The following is a 21,502-nucleotide window of genomic DNA, read 5'->3' on the forward strand; positions in this document are numbered from 1 at the left end:
TATACAATCTAAATACATAAATAGAAAATAAAAACTACAAGGGAAAGGGAAGAAAGAACCGAAACCCAAGAGGAGACGACGTAACCACGACCATGGAAGCTTTCCCAAGCTTTCCAAGGCTTTCGGGAGGTTGTCACCGTCCTCCCATGGCTGCCATCACCATCTTGAAGCTCCAATCCATCCAATCCTAGCCCAAGGACCCCTCCTCCATGAAGCCCAGCTCCCTTGCTCTGTTATGGTGCCAAAGTTGGGAGAAAATCGAAGAGAATGGGAGAGATCGGACAAAAATCGAGTTTCTACCCTTTAATAAGTGTTTAGGGCGGTCACAGGGTGTTGGACGCTCATCAGAGGCCGTCGGGCGCCCTGCTTCCTTCAGCATTGGGTTTCTTCAGCTACTTGGGCGCTCAGCACCCCTTTTTGGGTGCTCAGCGCTCTGCAACTCTAAAAAATCAATTTTTCACTTTAAACTTGGATTCTTCATGAATATCTTCCCTGGATCAAAAGTCCAAGTTAAGCTCATGAAATATATAATATTTATATTATTTCTAAGTTAAAACTTAGTACTTACTAAATCAATTACTTTGGGGATAAAATGATAAAAAATGCAAGCATACAAGTCAAATAAGTGCTTAAAATGATATTCAAATATACGTAAAATGAGCACTTATCAGGTGCACATGGGCCGGGTCAACCTTATGAATCCATCCAACCCAATCCGATCCAATTGTAAAAATGCGGGTTGGATTGGGCAAATGAGTCCATCGGATGGATTTTATTACGATCCAATCATCTTTGGATCGGATATCGGATTCCATAATAATCCATCCAACCCAACCCGAAATCCAATCATATTATAACAATATATTATTTAAAATATATTTATAATAATTTTAATTTTTACCTAACCTACTAATAGGGTATGTAATTTATGGAGACTTGGAGTCCTACTATTTTAGTGATTTTTATGAGACTTTGAGACTAATTTGTTTGTAATTACTTGTCATATTTAAAGACTTGAAGTACTAGTTTAGTTATGTGTTATTGTATAGATGTGTGTAGACGGTAGTTATGAACTTATGATGTAATTGCATGTTAGAGACTTGAAGTACTTGTTTTTTAATATTTTCATTATTTCAGATTTATTTTTATTTTAATATAGCGATCCAATCAATCAATCCAAACCAACCTGAAGATTGTCGGATTGGGTTGGTTCGGGTTCGTAGGTGAAAATTCACGAAATCCAACCCAACCCAACTCAAACAGTTTTGATCGGTTCGGGTCCTGATTAGCCTGAAAATCCATCCAACCCAACCCATGTGCAGCCCTAGGCGCCAAGGTTATCCATCAAAACTTAAATAAACAAAACAAAAATAAAAAATCTCATGTCATCTAGGCTCACATATTTAAGGGTTCCCCTAATATGCACCACTCTGGTGCAATTTTACACCAATTATTTTTACTGGTTATAATAGGTCAACACATTATTATTTTTTTAAAAAAAGTATCATTAAAAATTTTTTATATATTAAATTTGTCTAAATAAAGATGTATTAACCTGTTATAGCAGATTAAAAAAGGTGATGTAAAATTACACAACTCTAAAAGTGGTGCATATTAGGGGTCACCATGACCCATATTTAAAGGGTGGAGAAATACTTTGCATAAATAAGTTTCGCATATTCAAATTCAAGACGTAAGTCTGATTTGTTACCTAGGTTTCTTTTAAAGTCTGACTAGGGCCGACCCAAGGGTAAAATCACTCAAGCAAACTCTTTATGCCTTCAATTTTTTTTTTACCAAGTAAAGAATGTCTCAATTTTTTTGTTTGTTTTACTAAGTTAAAAAGGCTCCAAAACCCAAGCATTAATACTAAGTCAAAAATTGTCTCACTTTAAAGTTTTGCTTTAGGTCTCATTTAGTGTTGGGCCGACCCTGAGTCTGACATAATCATATAGCTTATTTGATCTTTCCATGTGTTTAGGGAAATGCTGAGCCTTTCCGTCTCCATCAAAGCGCAAAGCGAATTCAAAAAGTCTCCTAATATATGATCTCGTTTTTCTCTCACCGAGTCATGACACAACAAATTCCATTCTTCGTCATTCATAGCACGAGTGTGGAAATGAGAAATAAAAGAAAATAATCAGATAAATGTAGAACTATGCATACCTAACGTCGTACCAAGTTTAGGAGACTCATATTGACATTCGAGAGACTCGATCACAATATCAAGTTCCTCGCCATCCTCTTCAAACTTTATATTGTCTACAATTGTAACAACCCTCTCAACCTCTTCTTCAAGTAGCATCACCCTGGTGAGGACCTCAACATCCTATAATGTGTTTGGTTTCAGTTTGGAAGTCTGTTTGGGGCATTGGAATTCGAGTTCACACATTGTAATGCCCAAAACGTGAAAAAAGGTTTGGACCTTCATTTGATGAAAGCACTTTCAAACTGAAAAACAAACAAACACCCAATCTCTATCACTAACGACATCAACCTCAACCCCATGATGAAGTAAATTATTTATTTTTGTTTTGAGTTTAATATCAAAGCAACATTTATCTTTTTTTTTGAAAGTAAAAAGATATATTTATCCAAAGAGTGAGACAAGTCTCATGGGGAGAGAAGCCAAATGCAACCGATCTGCTACAACAAAAAGGAGCATATCACCAGGAACCCCAAGAGCCAAAACAAACCAACATAAAATCACCAGGAAAAAACCCACCCTATAAAACCACAAAGCCTAGATAACAAATCAAGAAGGGAACTAGGGGAGCAGCAAAAACCTAGGACAATGCACCAAAAAACAAAGTTTTGAAAGCTAACTAAAAAACCGAACATACAAGAGACAGAAAAAAGACCCACTAAGAGCCTCCATACAACCTCGGATGGTTAGCTATGAGATGTTTAGCATAGCTCTGAATGGCTTCCTCATCCGTCCCATTGAAGACAACTCCAACCTGTTTGGCAATAATTAAATCCCTTCTAGCTCTCGTCATAACGCCATCGGATCCCACCGCCTCAGGAAGAATTAGCGATGACTCCTTTGCTTGAGCATCAGTCAACGAGAGCCCCGAGTCCATTGCAATTAAAGCTTGAAGATCCTTCTTCTTCCGTCCTCTTGAAATGATTTTATTTGGTCGACCCCTCCTCCGTCGCACCACCGCCTCTTCAGCTCCAGAATGCCCTTCCTCCATACCCTTACCCGCAACAGTATCCAAGGAAAGATCCGAGACAAGCAACGTCTCATGAAAGAGAGGATTAAAATGTGAAAGCACCACCCCATCGGGAAAATCACCAGAATAAGAAAAGTTCTCTGCCCTGTTCAAACCTTCACCAACAACATCCCTAGAGAAATCAAGAGGCTGCATGAAGTTTCGGCTGCTGTAAACCGAAGAAACCTCATCCCTTCCAATAGAGCCCCCAACTTCACAACATGAAAACAGAATTTCCGGGAACAAGACAGCAGTAGGGATCCATACCACCGAAACAGAAACTGGAGAAGGAGCCCTGACCATTCTCTCCTCATCCTCTGAAAAAGGAGTAGGCAGCTGAACCTTGCTATTCCCCAGCACAATAGCGCCTCTAACACCTAGAGGAGGTACCGAACCCTGCGGCACAGAAGCTTTCCCACCAGGTTTCTCAACAACATAATTGATACCAACCTTACGGGGGAAACGTGCTTGATTAACGGAAAGCGAAACATCTTCAATTAGGACACCATCCAGGGCGTTGATGGTTGCCGAGGCATGACTCCAGACCGAGAAGTTATTGCATTACATAGGATGCAATCAGTTATTTTATACAACATTAACAATTTATAAATTTTAATTAGTTATTGAATAATCGTCACAATTTTCAGTCTTCGAAGAATATCGCCACCATTCAAGAAATAATTGCATGTCTCACCAAAACATAGAAATATCCCATAATAAATAAACACATAAAATATGAACTAAAACATTAAGAATTTTATGAAGTGCAAGTATATATAATATTAGTCCATCATTCATTTTTATAAGAACCAAGTGAGATGTGAAATTTGTTCCATTTTATAAGAATAACTTAAACTTTATTGTGCTTTAATTGTTTTTTTGACAACAATACTCTCATTTAATTGAGTCTTTTTTCTCTTTTCACTATGCAAGTTTTAACTACATTTCTTAAAGGGTATAAAATGGTAGCTTGATTCTTATAAAAATAAATAGATGAAGTATTCTATATCGTTTTAAAGTGACTTGAATTTAGCCCTTACAAACTATAATGAAACAATGTCATCTAATTTGTTCATAACAATTTTTTCCATAGTAATTTTAAGTCAATTACATAATTATCTATTTTTTATTTATAGCATTGATAAAATCAGTGTACAAAATCAAGCTACAATGCAATTTTTTCGAAATAAAATTCTATTTCATTTTAATATATCAAATTCAATTTTTCAACCACGTGCTAAAGACATTTCTAATTTTTTTTTGAAATTACATTTCAATTTGTAAAAGATAACAATTTATAAACTTAGAGATAAAAACTAAAGTTGATAACTTTTTAAGACAAATGCATTTATCAGTTATTTCAATGAAAAGTAATACTTTAAATAATTTTATCATATTTACGTACACGAAACCTGATTAATTTTGAAAGAAGTAACAAAAAGACGATGAAAAATAATAGTTAAATTAAATAAATAAATGAATAAACTAGTCATTTTTTAAAAGAGAAATATATATATATAATAATAATAATAATAATAATAATTAATAATAATAATAATCTATATATATATGAAAATAAGGTTTTCTTCTAGAAACCTATGACACATGGCACCTCCAAAGTTATCCATTTTCCCTCCAAGAAAAAAAACCAATCTACTTTTTTGACACAACATTCAATCATAACTCACCTTAATTATTGTGGTCTAATTTAATTACATTATAATTTTCAGTTTACTTTTATAACCATAATTTTGAAAACATTACAAAAATAATGCCTAACACTCATTGAATTAAATAATACAAAAATAAAGATTTGAAAATAATAATTGCATACTTTTTTAAAATGTTAAATAAATAATGAAAAATTATACATTTAACAATTATATGAAATTAAGAATTTGAACATTTTAATTGAATAATGTCTTAAAAAAACTGATATTAACGAAAAAATAGCATGAAATCCATATTTGTTTTTACAAATATTACCAAAAAACAAAAATATTAAAATAATAATTCATTAATTTAAAAAATAAACATATATTAATGAAAAAAATATTGACATTCATATGTCGTTTCTTTTTATATATTAAATACAACTATAATAAAAAAAGTCATTCAAATGTCAAATTTTTTTTCTATTTTAAACAACCATTAAAACAATCATTATTAGGTTTCTCCATACTCATTATTAAGTTTCTCCAATCACTACATAAATTTCAAATTTTTTCCTATTTTAAACAACCATTAATGCACGTTCAAAAAAAAACGTTAATGCTAAAATTGATTGAATAGCTTTTAAAAATAATAATTGAATATTGTAATAAAATATGAGTTTAATGCATATGCACTGTTAGTGTAAAATAGTTTTACACAGACATCCAATCAATGTTTGCCACGTAGGAGGGAGAGTTACATTCATTTTTAATTTTAATTAAAATAAAAACATACTTGCTTATTTGGCGGAATTCAATTGGATGTCAGTGTAAAATGGTTTTACACTGACAGTGCATATCCATTAAATTCATAAAATATTAAATAAATAATGAAAAGATATAAATTATACATTTAAAAATTATATGAAATTAAGGATTTGAACACTATACTTGAATAATGTTTTTTTTTAAAAACCGATATTAAAGAAATTGGCATGATCCTCCTGGATGCTAAGGTTTAAATTTATAAACAAATTCATGCCCTTGCATTTTTTAAGATATGAGCATGTTGATCTGTTTTCAAAAAAAAAATTCTTTCATTCATTTTTTTTAACGAAAATCCAACAATTTCCAGGGTGACAAGATTCAGGCTACAGTGTGGAGTAGCCACGTTGTAAAATTTGAGTCAGCCTTAAAATAGGGGTTGTGCTATGAAATTGTCATTATCAGCGTCGCTATCAATAATTACAAATACACACCTTGCACTCATCCATGCAGGTTGTATTTCAAGTTGCAAACTGAAGTGAAACCTATAAAAGCTCAAAAAATTCCCTATTATGGGTTTAGCTTCGCACCATATGGTTCAATATTTGAAAATCTTAAAGAAGACGAGGAATTGATCGGTATGTGTAAAAAGTATTTGTATTTTTTTAAATAAATATAGAGATCATCACTTTTGATATTTTGATGCAGACGCCATAGGTGTTGTCGTAGCCAAATGACAACTATCGGACTTCAAGAAAGAAGATACTACAGTCAACAATGGGAAGATTTTGCTCAACAATTTTTACAATATGTTGCTGAAGGACACGATGGTCTAGTGGTTCTTATTCTGCAGTTGGCTAAAATGAAAATGTACAAAGGTACTGACATATATTACCAAAAAAATCGTATTTTATTTATTAGCAAATACTTGGGTGTGTAGGATTATATCTTCCGAGGCGAGTCTTCAGCCATTGACAATTATATGTTGCTATATCTAGAGTAAAAAATAAACAAGGGCTACGGATCCTAATAGAAAATCATGATGATCTACCTTCTGACAAAACAATTAATGTTGTGTACGAGAAAGTATTTTCAAATATAACTCTATAAGGTATGGTTTATAGAGTACTATAGATTCATTTTCATTCGGTATTATAAACAATTTATGTGTTAATCTGTTAATTCTAACATGTAAAATATTTTTGGGTGTTTAAGTGGGTTGTATATTATATTTTTTCATGCATCATCTGAGTTTAATAGGTTCAGGGAAGGAAGAACAACCGTAAGTATATAACGTACATGATTCTTTGTATTATAGTCATATAGGTTTTTTTTTATAGGCAAATGTTAGTGGTTAGTTGTTAGTTAGTTATAAAATCCCTTCAAATTTCCCTTCCAGGATTCGAACCCTGGACCTTCCCCTCCCCAACCCTTATGTCCCCTAACTCTTACAACTTGAGCTAACTCTCGGGGACATTATAGGCATATAGTATTCTATGAAAATAGTAGGGATGGCAATTTTGCCCAAACCCATGGGTACCCGTCTGAACCCGATCCGATTTGACGGACAAAACCCGAGTTGACTGGATTTGGGTTTGGGTTTGGGTTTTGCCCGTTAATGTAGCAATTTATGGGTTCGGGTTTGGTATTTGTTAAATCCGTACCCATACCCGCCCAAACCCGAATCCAAAGATACCCAAAACATAATTCAAAAAAAATCTCATACATGTATATATTTATAAATTTTGTTCTTAGTGTTTGATGATTTATTGTACTTTTGTATGTTTGAGAATGTCAACTCTAAACTATTGTTGTCTCACTTTGGTGATGGATGATGATGATGAATAGTATGTGTTTTTCCTTCTTTCTATGTATTTCACTTTTTTTTATGAAAGTAGGTTCTGGATCGGGTTGCTATTTCACGTAAGGAATGGGTTTGGGTTTGGGTTTCGGGTAAATCCGAAACCCAATGAATTTGGGCATGGATTTCATTTTATCGCCCATAAGGGTTTGTGTTCGGGTTTGAGTTTGGGTTCTGAGATTTGGGTTTGGGTTTGGTAATTGTAAGACCCGTGCCCGATCCTACCCGTTGCCATCCCTAGAAAATAGTATTAATTGTTCTTTTTACTAAATAAATATTACAAAATTCACTTAATTATATTGGATGTGAATTTATGCAGGTCAAGAAAGCATGCACAAAGCAACAAGGGATTTGTGTCAGAAGATTCTGGATCGGTGTCTAATGTGCAGTTCATGTTTTACACCGCAATTCCGTTCCTTGCTGTTCTTTATGAATGAAGACCATTTGTTAATCTTTTTTAGTATTGCACAATAATCTAACCATTTGTTTCATCAGCCTTTCAATTTTCACTTCAAGACTTTAGACATTACGCTCGAGTACATTTATGTATGCATGTTTACAGTATCTATCATTCAGATTAAGTGCTTTTATTGAAGGAAAACAAATTGAAAATAAGGACTTATTGAACTAAAAATAAAGAAATAGAAAGATCACCTGTTTTACTGCTCTTGAACTTGCACCAGAAACTCAATTCTTGATCATCTTTTTCTGCCTCCTATCAACAGTCTTTTCCACCATGTCCTCAAGAGCCATCATTTTCCTTCCATGTTTCTGTATATTAGACACATCATAGGTGGAGGAAGTGCAACTTGGTTAAAAGCATCAAAAAAATTGAGCGAAGCACAGCCATTCAACAAGCTGCTTAAGGTTGTTCATATTTTATAAGCACAAAATGAATGAAATAAAGAAAACGCATGGAAAGTAAGAAGCATGAAGAAATTAAGAAGACAAATTGAAGTGTTGGAGAAAAAGAGATGGACATGGCGTAATCATTCTCTCTTTTTTCCAAGTCTTTTGGGTCTCACCAAATATAAACCAAGCAATACATTTTTTTTGGGTAAGCAAAATTGTATTGAACCAAAACCAGTTCCAAGCTAGAGAATCCATGGAAGAAAGAAATGGTGCAGGTTTGGGGCTGATGAATTTTACGATTAAGAGAAACATAGGATAAAAAATGTCGATTCTGGAAAATGCTGATGGAAGATAAAAGGATGAGCTTTTTGGGGCCATTTTGTAATGTGAGAGAGAAATCATAATGAAAAAACAAAAATGTTCAGATAAAATAAAATACATTTTTTTTTGAAAGGAAAAAAGAACACTAAAACAGGGACGGAGGTTGTTGAACAACCATAGACTAGATATTTTTTTGGTTACAAGAGGAAAATTCCAAAGACTAGATATAATTGAATTGAATTGTCTTTTTTTTTAAAGAAATTTGGTGGTCAATGAGTCAATCTATCTAAGATTTAAGAATTTAATTTCAAAAAAACATTTGGCAGTCTTAATATTATATCTTCTACCTTTCGAAATAAAATTATCTCTCTCTTATTTATTTAACAAAAAAAAAAGTTATTCCTCTTATATTTTATTTCACAACTTTATAGTTTAAAATTCAAATGAATTAAAAACAGATTTTGACTTTAAACGTTGAGTGAAGTTAAGTATTTTAAAAAAATTCTCAATTTCTTTCATAATTAATTAACTAAAAGTTTAGGTTAATTAATACAAAATATTCACTATTAAGAATATATATTTAAAACATTTGTTAAAAATATATTTACTAAAAAGATAAAAAACATTATAAGTATGGTTAAATGGTTAAGTATGTATGCCAAAATTTAAGTAAATAAATACTTTCAGTTTGGTTTGGATCGGTTCGATTTTGAACATCGGAAGAAAATATCGATTTTTGCGGTTTTCAGTTTTTTTGGTTTTGATTTTTTGACCGGTTTGAGCGATTTTAATTGGTTTGGTTCCGTTATGAACATCCCTATTTCATGATCCTATTATTTACTCATTCTTCTATTGTCGATTCACAATTATATATTGTTCACCCCTTTTTTAAATCATGAATGGGAAAAACGGAAATCCTTCCATTTATCTGCTTGGATTGATAAAATGGATTTTTCGTCCATCGTCCCTGGTAGCCGGTTGTTACCAAAGGTATGATCAAAGAGTCAAATACAACTTTTCAAAAAAAAAAGAGCCAAAGACAAAAAAGGGGAACGAGTTCAAACTTAAAAGTAATAGTCACGGGAGACTTTATTCAAAAATAAGAGAAGTCTTTGGATCTAAATAATTTTGGTAAAATATCTATTATTTTGGTTTATTTAATCCGGTGATTTATTCCTATGATTTGATTTGTGTTTTGTTAGAAGTGGGGTTTCATTTTTTTGTTACATATTGATTTCTCTTTGAAATTAAATTTTTGAATCAAAATATATATTATTATTATTATTTATATTGTTATTATAAATAGAAATATTGATATGAAAAATGATCAATCGAATATTAATAATTAAACATGTATTAAAAAATTAAAAATACTGATTTAATGTATATACAAATTTTTTAGTGAATCTAAGTCTTATAAGTTAAAAATTTTGAATTTTTTTATATTTAAATAAGTAAAAATTTATGGTAGATTAATACACAATTATCAATATTAAGAACATATAGTTGAAACAATTATGAAGATATATTTACTAAAAAGATACAAAATATAATATTACACGAAATTTAAATTATAAATAACAAAAGTCACCCGTGCAGGACACGGGTAATTCCGCTAGTAATAATAATAATAAGGTGACATCTAATATGCACTACTTTTAGAGTGGTGTAACTTTTACACCACTTTTTTTACATGCTATAATAGGTCCACACATCTTTTTTTTAAAGAAATTTAATATGTAACAAATTTTTAATGATTTTTTTTTAAAAAAAATTAATGTGTTGACCTGTTATAATCGGTGAAAATAAGTGGTGTAAAATTGCACCACCGTAAAAGTGGTGCATATTAGGGAGACCCACCCTTGTTAATAAGAGTTGATAAAAACTCGGCCACTACGACAAAAACCTCTCAAACAGACCCACTGCCCCCTAACCACGAGACATCACCGCCACACGCTATATGACCACCACCTTGTCGTCGCTACCACATCACCGCTGCACTTTGCAGGACTGCCACCTCATCCCACGCTCGATCCACCATAATTTAGCAGTAAAGACGACGAACCCAAAGGAGAGCAACTTGACAACGAAAAACAGCGACCCTAGAGTAGAGGCACCTTATCATACATAAATTTTACATGATGATTGACAATTTTTATAATGTCATAACAAACAATATAATATTGTATCATAACATTGAAAATAGGTCGTCGATCTCCGGATCTTGTAACATGTTGGGAAAGGAAGGGAACGACACTAGATATCAAAAACCAAGGAAGAGAGGTTGCAACCGCGCAAAGGGCAGCGCGTGCCAATTTTATAAAAAAAGAATAAAAGCGAGAAGCTTGCTCGTAAAATCAAAGTGACCCTAAAAATCAGATTAGACATTAACAAATTAGTTCTTTTTTTCATGATGGTGGATTAGAATTGACGTGACATATCACGTGTAATTTTTAATTAATAATTATTTTACTTGTGTATTATTTATATTTTAAGTAACTTTTAAATTTTAAAATAAAATAATTGTCGAAAAGTACATAAACACAAACCCATAATCTCTAATCTCACTCAAATCTTTCATCATTTATATTTCATGCATCTATTATTTATCGATCATCTCCATCAAAGCAAAAAGAAAATTTAGAAAGTCTCATCTCGCTTCTCTCTCACCGAGACATGATATAACAAACCTCAAACCTCATTCATCTTCTTTATAGCATGTAGCTTGAGTGAGGAGAGAAGTGAAAGAAAATAACCAGAGAAATGGAGAACTGTGCATACTTAACATCGTACCAAGATTAAAGGGACTCAAGCTCTTTGTTGTCTACAACTGTGACAACTCATTTAGCCTTTCCATCAAGTACCATCTCTCTAGTGAGGACCTCGATGTTTTAATCTCTATCACTAACGACGTCAGCCTCGACCTAAGTTATTTATTTTTCATTTCGAGTTTAACGTTATGTTTGGCATGCCTAGCTAATAAGCTAGCTGATAGCTGAAAAACTACCTCATTAAAACAGAGTTTGGTAAAACTAACGATTGAACAAGCTGAAACTGTAAAATGACATACTTATATAATTTTTTTAACAATACTTTATTTACACATAAATACATATATGATATTAAAATAATTACAACTTTAAACATTTTAATTTAGTTCAAATTATTTATTATCTAAAAAATATAATATTAATTTTTTATTTATTTTCGTTTTTAATTTATTAATTTAAATAGAATAAAACACATAACTTTATATTTTAATTCATTAAAGTAAGCTTATATTTGTCTAAATTAAAAAATATGTTTTAAAATTGTGTATTAATGATTGAATAGTACTTATTTCAAAATAAACAAAAATAGAGTGTAGTGTTTTTTATAGATATAAAAGGGCAATGATAGAATTTTATTAAAATGATAAGGATAAAAAAGAGGATATATTCAATAAGTTTTAAGTTTTAAGCTATGAGCTACTCGAATAAGCTCATTTACTAAACACTTTTAAAGAGCTTTTAAGCTAGTCAAATAAGCTAGCTGAAATGACATGTCAAACATAGCCTAAAACAACAACTATCTTATACCTCACATCGGATGAAGTCAATTATTTTCTAGAACATCAATAATTTATTTAAATGAATTTTAATATTATTTCTTGAGTAAGTGTCACAATTTGTGGTATTTGACGAACGTTCTTGCCCGAAAACGGTTATATATCTCTCCCAACAATTTAGAAACATTCCTTAGAAAAAAAAAATATCAACAAAAAATATTAAGTATTATTAAATATTTATTAATACGGATATAAAGTGAATTGAAGTTTTTGGAACTAAAAGTGAATTGAAGTTAACCCTTACAATGTAGACCATATATAATAAAACAATGCTTTTAATTACTATAATAATAATTTTTTTACATCGAAAATATAAATTATATCATTTAGGAATTTATGTCTGAACTTTCCCCTCCCAACCCACATGTTCTCCAACTCTTAACACTTCAGCTATCACTTGGAGACATTTTTATAACAATTTTAAGTCAATTACGTAAATATCTGTTTTTAATCCATTTTAATATATCTCAACCACGTGATAAAGAAATTTAAATTCTTAAAGATAAACACAAAGCTGATAGTTTTTTTTCTTTCAAAATAAACGCAATTATCTATCAACTATTTCAAACTATTTTTGGTAGATATATCAACTATTTCAATGATAAATACCACTTTAAGCAATTTATCAAAAATTTTTACACGAAACAACCTGGTCAATTTTGAACCCAAAAACAGAAAGATGATAAAATAGGATAAAACATAAAAATCACAAAATAATTAAATCACAATTACCATATTTAACCATTGTAACTTAGAAGCTGACTCATATCACACTCACTTTATAAAACCAATATCTCAACCCTATAAAATATCTCAATCCATCCCAAATTATTTATCAACACAATTTACAAGATGCCAACAAAAGACAACAGTTAAATTAAATTAATTTTTTTAAAAATTCAAATGAGTTACTTATAAACAATTTGAAAAAAGAGATAGAAGTAGCTTGTTCATAAAATCAAAGTACCCCTAGAAATGAGATCTGTCATTTAACAAATTTCACAATTTATATATTCTCCACCACACACCTTGATCTTCACTCTCTCTTTCCTATCTGTCATCACCATCCCTATCTTCTCTCTCCACCTCTCATATAAAATCCTCTTCCAATCCCTATTTCTCACACATTCATTCATTCATTCTCTCTCTTTCAATCCCTTCTTCTTCTTCTTCTTCTTCTTCTTCACCACCATGGGTGCAGTCCTTCTCCCAGATCTCGGAACCGAGATTTTAATTCCCGTCTGCGCCGTCATTGGAATCGTCTTCGCTCTCTTCCAGTGGTTCCTCGTCTCCAAGGTTAAGATCACCGCCGCCACCAGAGACGCCGCTTCCCCCGACGCCGCCGGTAAGAATGGCTACAACGATTACCTCATCGAGGAAGAGGAAGGTATCAACGACCAGAACGTTGTTCTCAAATGCGCTGAAATCCAGCAAGCTATCTCTGAAGGTCCCTCTCCATCTCTCTCTCTCTCTCTCTGTATTTTTTGGGATTCTGAGATCTGCCCTTATTACAAAATTCATTTTTTTTTAAGAATTCTCATGTGGGTGTGTGCGGATTTCAATTTCGTGGGTAGATCTCGTTACGTGTGTTGTGGTTATGCATGGATTGTTTTTTCGTTGATTGCGAGAGCTGTAGATTTGAGTTTTTCTTTCTGTCCTTATCATGTTACGAAGCTGTTTTTTTTTTTTTTTTGCTAATTTCACTCTCTGATTCTGACTGTGATTTTTAACTCTGCGGTATGTTTGTGTTTTTTTGGTTCACTCTATGAAATCTGAGGCATAATTTGGAGATGATTTGAATTTTGAACCTGCTGTTACTTTTTAATTATTAAAAGATCACTGTTGGTTCTAGAATTTGGACCCACACGTTTGAGTCTTATAGTAAATTAGTGATTTGGAATTAAAATTAGTTTGGTTAATTTTATGTGCCCCTTTGTTTTCATATCTTTGTCTTGTGCACTTTTTTAATTTTTATCTTGTAGCTCATACGCATGGAAATTCATCTAGGAGATTTAATTCATATAGTCTGATGAGTTTGCATAGTAAAGTTATGTGATTTTATATAATCCGCTTAGATCTTTCCCCTTCTGAGCAGTATGTGTGCTGTTTATTTATCTGTTGGTGGCTTTATTGGAAAAGGATGGGTCGTGTCTGATCCGGTGAGTTAGACTTGAGGTTCTATGACCCCAAGGAGGTTTTTTGAGGCAATAACATATTTAAGGGTTGTTCTATTTAAGTTTTAAACCTCATCATTTAAACATGAGTGCATTTCTCATATTTTACTCCTTTCATGTCCACTAACCAGAAACGTTGCAATCTTTTAGATTTTGTCTGTTTATATTTTAATCGAATTGGAATTAATTTACGACCATTGCTTGGCTAGCTAGTTGTCTGCCTATTTCTGGCTTTTTTTATTTGGATATTGTCTCAACTGCTGGTCCTTCTTTTAAATTAGTGCTTGCTGGTGGATGTTAAAGAATGTTTCACTTATTTATTGGTGTTTGAACATGAACAGGAGCAACCTCTTTCCTTTTCACTGAGTACAAGTATGTGGGTATCTTCATGGTCTTCTTTGCCATTGTGATATTCCTTTTCCTTGGCTCCGTGGAAGGATTCAGCACAAGCCACCAGCCTTGCAAATATGATGAAACTAAGATTTGCAAGCCAGCTCTTGCCACCGCCCTTTTCAGTACAATTTCTTTCGTGCTTGGTGGCATCACATCAGTTGTTTCTGGTTTCCTTGGAATGAAAATTGCAACTTATGCCAATGCTAGAACCACCCTGGAGGCTAGAAAGGGTGTCGGGAAGGCTTTCATTACAGCATTTAGATCAGGTGCTGTCATGGGATTTTTGCTTGCAGCCAATGGCCTTTTGGTTCTTTACATTACCATCAACCTATTCCAGATTTACTACGGTGAGGACTGGGGTGGTCTTTTTGAGGCCATCACTGGTTATGGTCTTGGTGGGTCTTCTATGGCTTTGTTTGGACGAGTTGCTGGAGGTATCTATACTAAGGCTGCTGATGTTGGTGCTGATCTTGTCGGCAAGGTAGAAAGAAACATTCCTGAGGATGACCCCAGAAATCCAGCTGTAAGAAATTGCATCCTGAAACTAGTTCCGTTATTTGGTTTCTGAACTTTTTTTTTGCTAATACTCAGCTCATGTCTGAATATATCTCTGTGTACTCAGGTGATTGCTGATAATGTTGGTGACAATGTTGGGGATATTGCTGGTATGGGATCTGATCTTTTTGGTTCTTATGCTGAGGCGTCATGTGCTGCTCTTGTTGTTGCTTCCATCTCTTCTTTTGGGATTAATCACGAGTTTACTGCCATGCTGTACCCTCTCATTGTCAGTTCTGTGGGTATCGTTGTTTGTCTTATAACCACCTTATTTGCAACTGACATTTTTGAGATCAAGCTCGTAAAAGAAATTGAGCCAGCATTGAAAAAACAGCTCATTATTTCAACAGTGCTGATGACTGTTGGGATTGCAATTGTTAGTTGGATTGCACTCCCATCTTCCTTCACTATCTTCAATTTTGGAGTGCAGAAAGATGTCAAGAACTGGTGAGTTTCACTACTTGTCAAAAATTTTGGGGGGATCTTGTTTATTAGGAATAGTAATTTTGTTTAATGAATAGTAATTTTTTAATATCTGTGGACTTATGGATTTGATTTTGGTTTGCAGGCAGCTATTCTTGTGTGTTGCTGTTGGTCTTTGGGCAGGGCTTATCATTGGATTTGTAACTGAGTACTATACTAGCAATGCATACAGGTAAGTGATTTTGGGTCAATATTTGCAGAGTTGTGCATGTGCACTTTTCATCAGCTGCTAACTAGACTTTACCTTATCTGTCTGGTTTTGCAGTCCTGTGCAAGATGTTGCTGATTCCTGCAGGACTGGTGCTGCTACCAATGTTATATTTGGCCTTGCCTTGGGATACAAGTCTGTTATTATTCCAATTTTTGCTATTGCAATTAGTATTTTTGTTAGTTTCAGCTTTGCCGCCATGTACGGTATCGCTGTTGCTGCACTTGGAATGCTGAGTACCATAGCCACCGGATTGGCCATTGATGCATATGGTCCAATCAGTGACAATGCTGGAGGTATTGCTGAGATGGCTGGGATGAGTCACAGAATTCGAGAGAGAACTGATGCCCTTGATGCTGCAGGAAACACCACTGCTGCTATTGGAAAGGTTTGGATTTTTCTGATTTTTAAATCTCTCAATCTAATTCTCTAAATTCATAGAAACATCACTTCCGTGCTAGGTGCCTGATCTCTTGTCATTCTATTTTAGGGGTTTGCTATTGGTTCTGCTGCCCTTGTGTCCCTGGCCCTCTTTGGTGCTTTTGTGAGCCGAGCTAATATCACAACAGTTGATGTGCTGACTCCAAAGGTTTTCATCGGTTTGATCGTGGGTGCTATGCTTCCTTACTGGTTCTCTGCCATGACCATGAAGAGTGTGGGAAAAGCCGCACTGAAGATGGTTGAGGAGGTTCGCAGGCAATTCAACACCATTCCAGGGTTGATGGAGGGAACTGCTAAGCCTGACTACGCCACATGTGTTAAGATCTCCACTGATGCTTCTATTAAAGAAATGATTCCACCCGGTGCTCTTGTCATGCTCACACCCCTCATCGTAGGAATCTTTTTCGGTGTCGAAACACTTTCTGGTGTCCTCGCCGGATCTCTGGTGTCTGGTGTACAGGTAATGTTTAGTCCTCTCCTAGTTTCCCTTATTTATTTATCTATCTGTTCATCCTCAACAACACCTTCCATTGTTTTGGTTCTAAGACATTTTTGAATCATGTGTCCAGATTGCTATCTCTGCATCCAACACTGGTGGTGCTTGGGATAATGCCAAGAAGTACATTGAGGTAAATATTTAATTGGGTAGTTTGAGCTGTATGACTATGTTTGGATATTCGTTTGCACTAGTGTAAACGAACATCGGTGCTTACTTTCAGATGAAAGATGATAGGAACTCTTTTTATAGTTTGAAATGAAAGTTCGTTCACATTGCACTTAACTAGTATCCAAACACTAATTGGTTATGTCTAATGTATCAATGATGTGGATTTTCATGGTAAATATTTGGTGTGATAACAGGCTGGTGCTTCTGAACATGCCAGAAGCCTTGGTCCTAAAGGCTCAGATTGTCACAAAGCTGCTGTTATTGGTGACACCATTGGAGACCCTCTTAAGGATACATCTGGTCCCTCACTTAACATCCTCATCAAGCTAATGGCTGTTGAGTCTCTCGTGTTCGCACCCTTCTTCGCTACCCATGGTGGCTTACTCTTCAAGATCTAAGATTTGGCACAAAAGAGCATGCCCCATCAATTTTCTATAACTGCAGAACAAGGAAAATCACCATATCTTTTCTGTGTTAGTCTTGACTCTTTCTGTGATGCTGATTCTATTGGTTTTAGAAATCTTCTCCCCCCACCCCGAATCAAAGTAATGTTTTGTCTCATCTGTAGAGCTGAGATTCTCAATTACGATGAATCTGCAGAGAAAACTTCCTTCCTAGGTGAGGTTGGTTGATGATGACGATCATATTTTATTATCTACAATCTCTTCCTTGTGAACATTTTCTTACTATTGTTATTATTATTATGTTCAGATGACCAAAATTTTGAGCTCGTTGTTTGATTAATTATTAGAGCAGAGTCTATTATTATTTCGATTATATTTTAATATCTACTATCTCTTTCTCGTGGTCATTTTCTTATAATGTTCTTCAGCTACCCTGTTTGATTAATTATTAGACCAGCTATACACATGGGCATTTTCTAGTATATTCCTTTTGCTTTTCCTGTATATCCGTTTGGAACCGAAGTGATGAAAGGATGGAATAATGTTTATTGACATGATTGGATTTGTGGTTAAATTATTTTCTCATCAGTTTTTCTTATATAAGTTGTTTTGTTAGTTTCTTCTCACATGAGTTTTTCTTCCAACTTGAATACTGATCTGGTTTTTAAATGCACGCAGAGATTGCATAGACACTTAAACGAAGGAATAGATCCCCATGTTTCTTGTAATTTCATATCTATGATATTGGGTCACCTAGCCAAACTAAACATTGAGATAATGTTGCTTAGGTGTGACCATGGTTCATACAGTGTTTGTTCTCACTTTCCACTGATATGTTTTGTTTGTAAATTACCAAATTATAACCATAGTTCATATTCAATCCACCATTTCCTTTGAAAATCCTATAAACAAAGTAAAAACAGAATGCCATTTTTTAATTGTTAATACAATGGTGTAAATGTGCTTGTTCAAGGAGAAGAGGAGCTTGTTTTTCCTTCCCTATTGATGATTTTGCCTTTCTTCCAAATTTTGGAAATCAGAAATCTGATCTATTTCTTCTCCATGTGTGAAGTAACAAGTGATACTCATCCTGATAGTAGCATGGTAAGAGAAACTTGTCTGGGTATGAAAATTTGAAAAGAGCAGCCCTATAGTCATTTTGTAGTTTCTTTCTAAAAGGCAAGTTCATATGATTTTATTGAGATGTGACTAGACAAAAAAAGTTTTATACAGGTAAAAATCTACGTAAATTAACCAGACTGTAAACACATTTCTTCTATTTTGTGGTGAATTAACAGAAAAAAACAATGAAAAATAGTCATTATCGAAGAACAGTTAGCTAGCTGATGCTTGAACTGAATTCCAATTCTCTGTGGAATAGTTTACTGAACGTGATATGTTGCAATGTGTCTTTGCGATATTTTAATGTTACGTGACGTGAAACTAAAAATTAGATATGTGAAGATTGAAAATCTTTAATCACTTTCTTTCCCCACAAAATAATATTTCATCTCATTAAATACTGCCATTATCTCTTCATCATTTCAAAGGTATTTTTTTTGGTCAATCAGCATTTCAAAGGTTAAAAATAGCCTCACACCCTCACTCTCTCAAGCGGGCTCAAAAGCCGGAGGGGGAACAAAAAACTACAAGCCTCTATAATAAAATATTAGAGACACTATAAAGCAAAATTAGTCTTGCTAAAGAGATAGCCCCTTGCCGAATATGAGAAATCTGAGAAAACCTGACAAATTTGTACAATCATAGGCGCAATGATGAGACCTTTCACAACCACCAATTTCTTACTATTAATTGAAGAGGAAATGGAGAAGAAAAATAGTGGGTTTTAATGAGTGGGTTTAATATACAAAGTTGGAGCAAATTTTGGGTCTAATGAGTGAGTTTTAATTGATGTAAGTGGTTAATTAATGAGTGGATTTTGATGTAAGTTTGAGAACAATAATACAGCAGTATTTTAGTCAAACGATAGTACCAAAAAAATCTTACTCTGTGTGTCATAATTTTAAACAGTAATTTCTGTGGAACGAAGATAAGATAGTAATAATTAATATATACAAACATATTTCAAATAATTAGCAATCAATCAATATTTTTTCTGTTTTAGATATTATTCATAATTAATATAATTAATAACATTATCATTTCTGCTTTCTTATATAGGAGTAAATTTTATACTCCTACTATCTAAATATTTATAATTAGGGTTAATCGTCTACTTGGCCCCTGTCTTTGTCTCACCGTCTGAAATTAGTCCCTCCCCGGAATATTTGCAAATCTGGGTCCTCTCGTTTGCAATAAGTCTGGAGCAGGTCCTCGCCGGAGCCCGGAGCTCCGGCGAGTGATGATTTGGCTTGCTGACTGGGTTGAGTATGCTGACGTGGATTAAAAAAATAATAAAATAATAAAATTAAATAACAAGTCAGAAATTTAAATTTAATTAAAAAAGTAAAATCAATTAACAAAACTAACCCTAGTTTAATTAATAAAAATTAAATTAAATTAAAAACCCAAATCAAAAGAAAAACATGCGCTGAAGTTAAACCCAAAAAAACCCAAATTCACATCTCAGTTCATCATCTTCATCATCTCCATCCCATCATCTTCATCCTTCAACCTCTGTCTCTTCCTTTCTTCCTCCACACACCTTCTCTGCGAATCTCTCCTTCTCCCCTTTTCTTTCTGGCAAAATGTCTCTCTCTCACTCTCACTGAACAAGAATCTGCAACAGAAGGAGAATTGCAGAAAGCACTTATGCACCAAACCCAGAAGATGAAAACACCCCAAATGAACCTCAACCCCACCGCACGTATTCCCCTGCTCCACCACACGTTACCGCCACCATTAACCTCAACCCCACCGCCACCATACCCACCCACTCCCCACTCCCCACCGCCACCCTTAACCCCAACCTCACCCCAATCGAAACCCAAACCACCCACTCCCCACCACCACCCTTAACCCTATAACCCCACCTACACAAACACCAACCCTAAGCCCAGCGACATCAACACCAACCCTAAGCCCAGCGACACCAACAAGCCACAACCACCATCCGAGCTCAATCTGAAGCAAGATCCAGTCGTACCCGAACTCAGATCAAGCCAGATCGAGCAAGATTGAGACCAAGAGAACACAGATCGAACCAAATGAACCCAGATCAAGCCAAATCGAAACCAATCGAGGCCACCACACATTCATCTCTGTTGTTGGGTTTGCTGTTGGTGGTGGCTCTGTCGAAGTCACCACGGTCATTCAACCATGGCTTTGTTTCGAGTTTTTAAGGTTGCCATGGGGGGTGGATCCGGCCACGATGGTGAATGCTTTGGTTTGGTCTTAGAGAGAGATGATGGGTTCAGGAAGAGGAAAAGGTTTTTGAAGGTGAGGGGAGAGGAAGGGGTGGCAGCTAAAGGATTAAGGGGAGAAAATGGTTGGAGGCTATGGGAAGAAGGATAGAGAATTAGGGTTCAGGGAAGATGAAAGCAAAAGATAATTTTTTTTGAAAGAGAAGAAGATGAATTCTGGAAAGAGTTTTTTTTATTTGGACCTTAATCATGATTAGTTAGTTTTTAGGGTTAATTAGGGACTTTCAAGTAAATAAAACTGATTTGTATTTTTTTTAATTTTTTAATTGTTTTCCTTGACACGTCAGCCTCATTTATCCAGTCAGCATGCTTACTCATCACTCGCCGGAGCTCCGGGCTCCGGTGAGGACCTGCTCCAGACTTATTGCAAACGAGAGGATTCAGATTTGTAAATTTTCCGGGGAGGGACCAATTTCAGACGGTGAGACAAAGACAGGGACCAATTAGATGATTAACCCTTATAATTATGTTAGGGTTTTGAACCCCAACTATATTGTACCAAAAAAAAAAAAACCCCAACT

At 34.2% G+C, this 21,502-nt stretch overlaps 1 protein-coding gene across 1 annotated transcript; it reads left to right on the forward strand.

Annotated features, from left to right (window-relative positions):
* Positions 1-13,390: 13,390 nt before the first annotated feature.
* Positions 13,391-17,915, forward strand: LOC130715392 (pyrophosphate-energized vacuolar membrane proton pump). Its single transcript, XM_057565493.1, has 8 exons — positions 13,391-13,720; positions 14,789-15,363; positions 15,463-15,842; positions 15,964-16,050; positions 16,144-16,474; positions 16,577-16,987; positions 17,097-17,156; positions 17,389-17,915. The coding sequence occupies exons 1-8, from the start codon at positions 13,465-13,467 to the stop codon at positions 17,590-17,592; spliced, it is 2,304 nt and encodes a 767-aa protein (XP_057421476.1). The 5' UTR covers positions 13,391-13,464; the 3' UTR covers positions 17,593-17,915.
* Positions 17,916-21,502: the final 3,587 nt, after the last annotated feature.

The sequence above is a fragment of the Lotus japonicus genome, chromosome 4, assembly GCF_012489685.1.
Source record: "Lotus japonicus ecotype B-129 chromosome 4, LjGifu_v1.2".
Lineage (NCBI taxonomy): Eukaryota > Viridiplantae > Streptophyta > Magnoliopsida > Fabales > Fabaceae > Lotus > Lotus japonicus.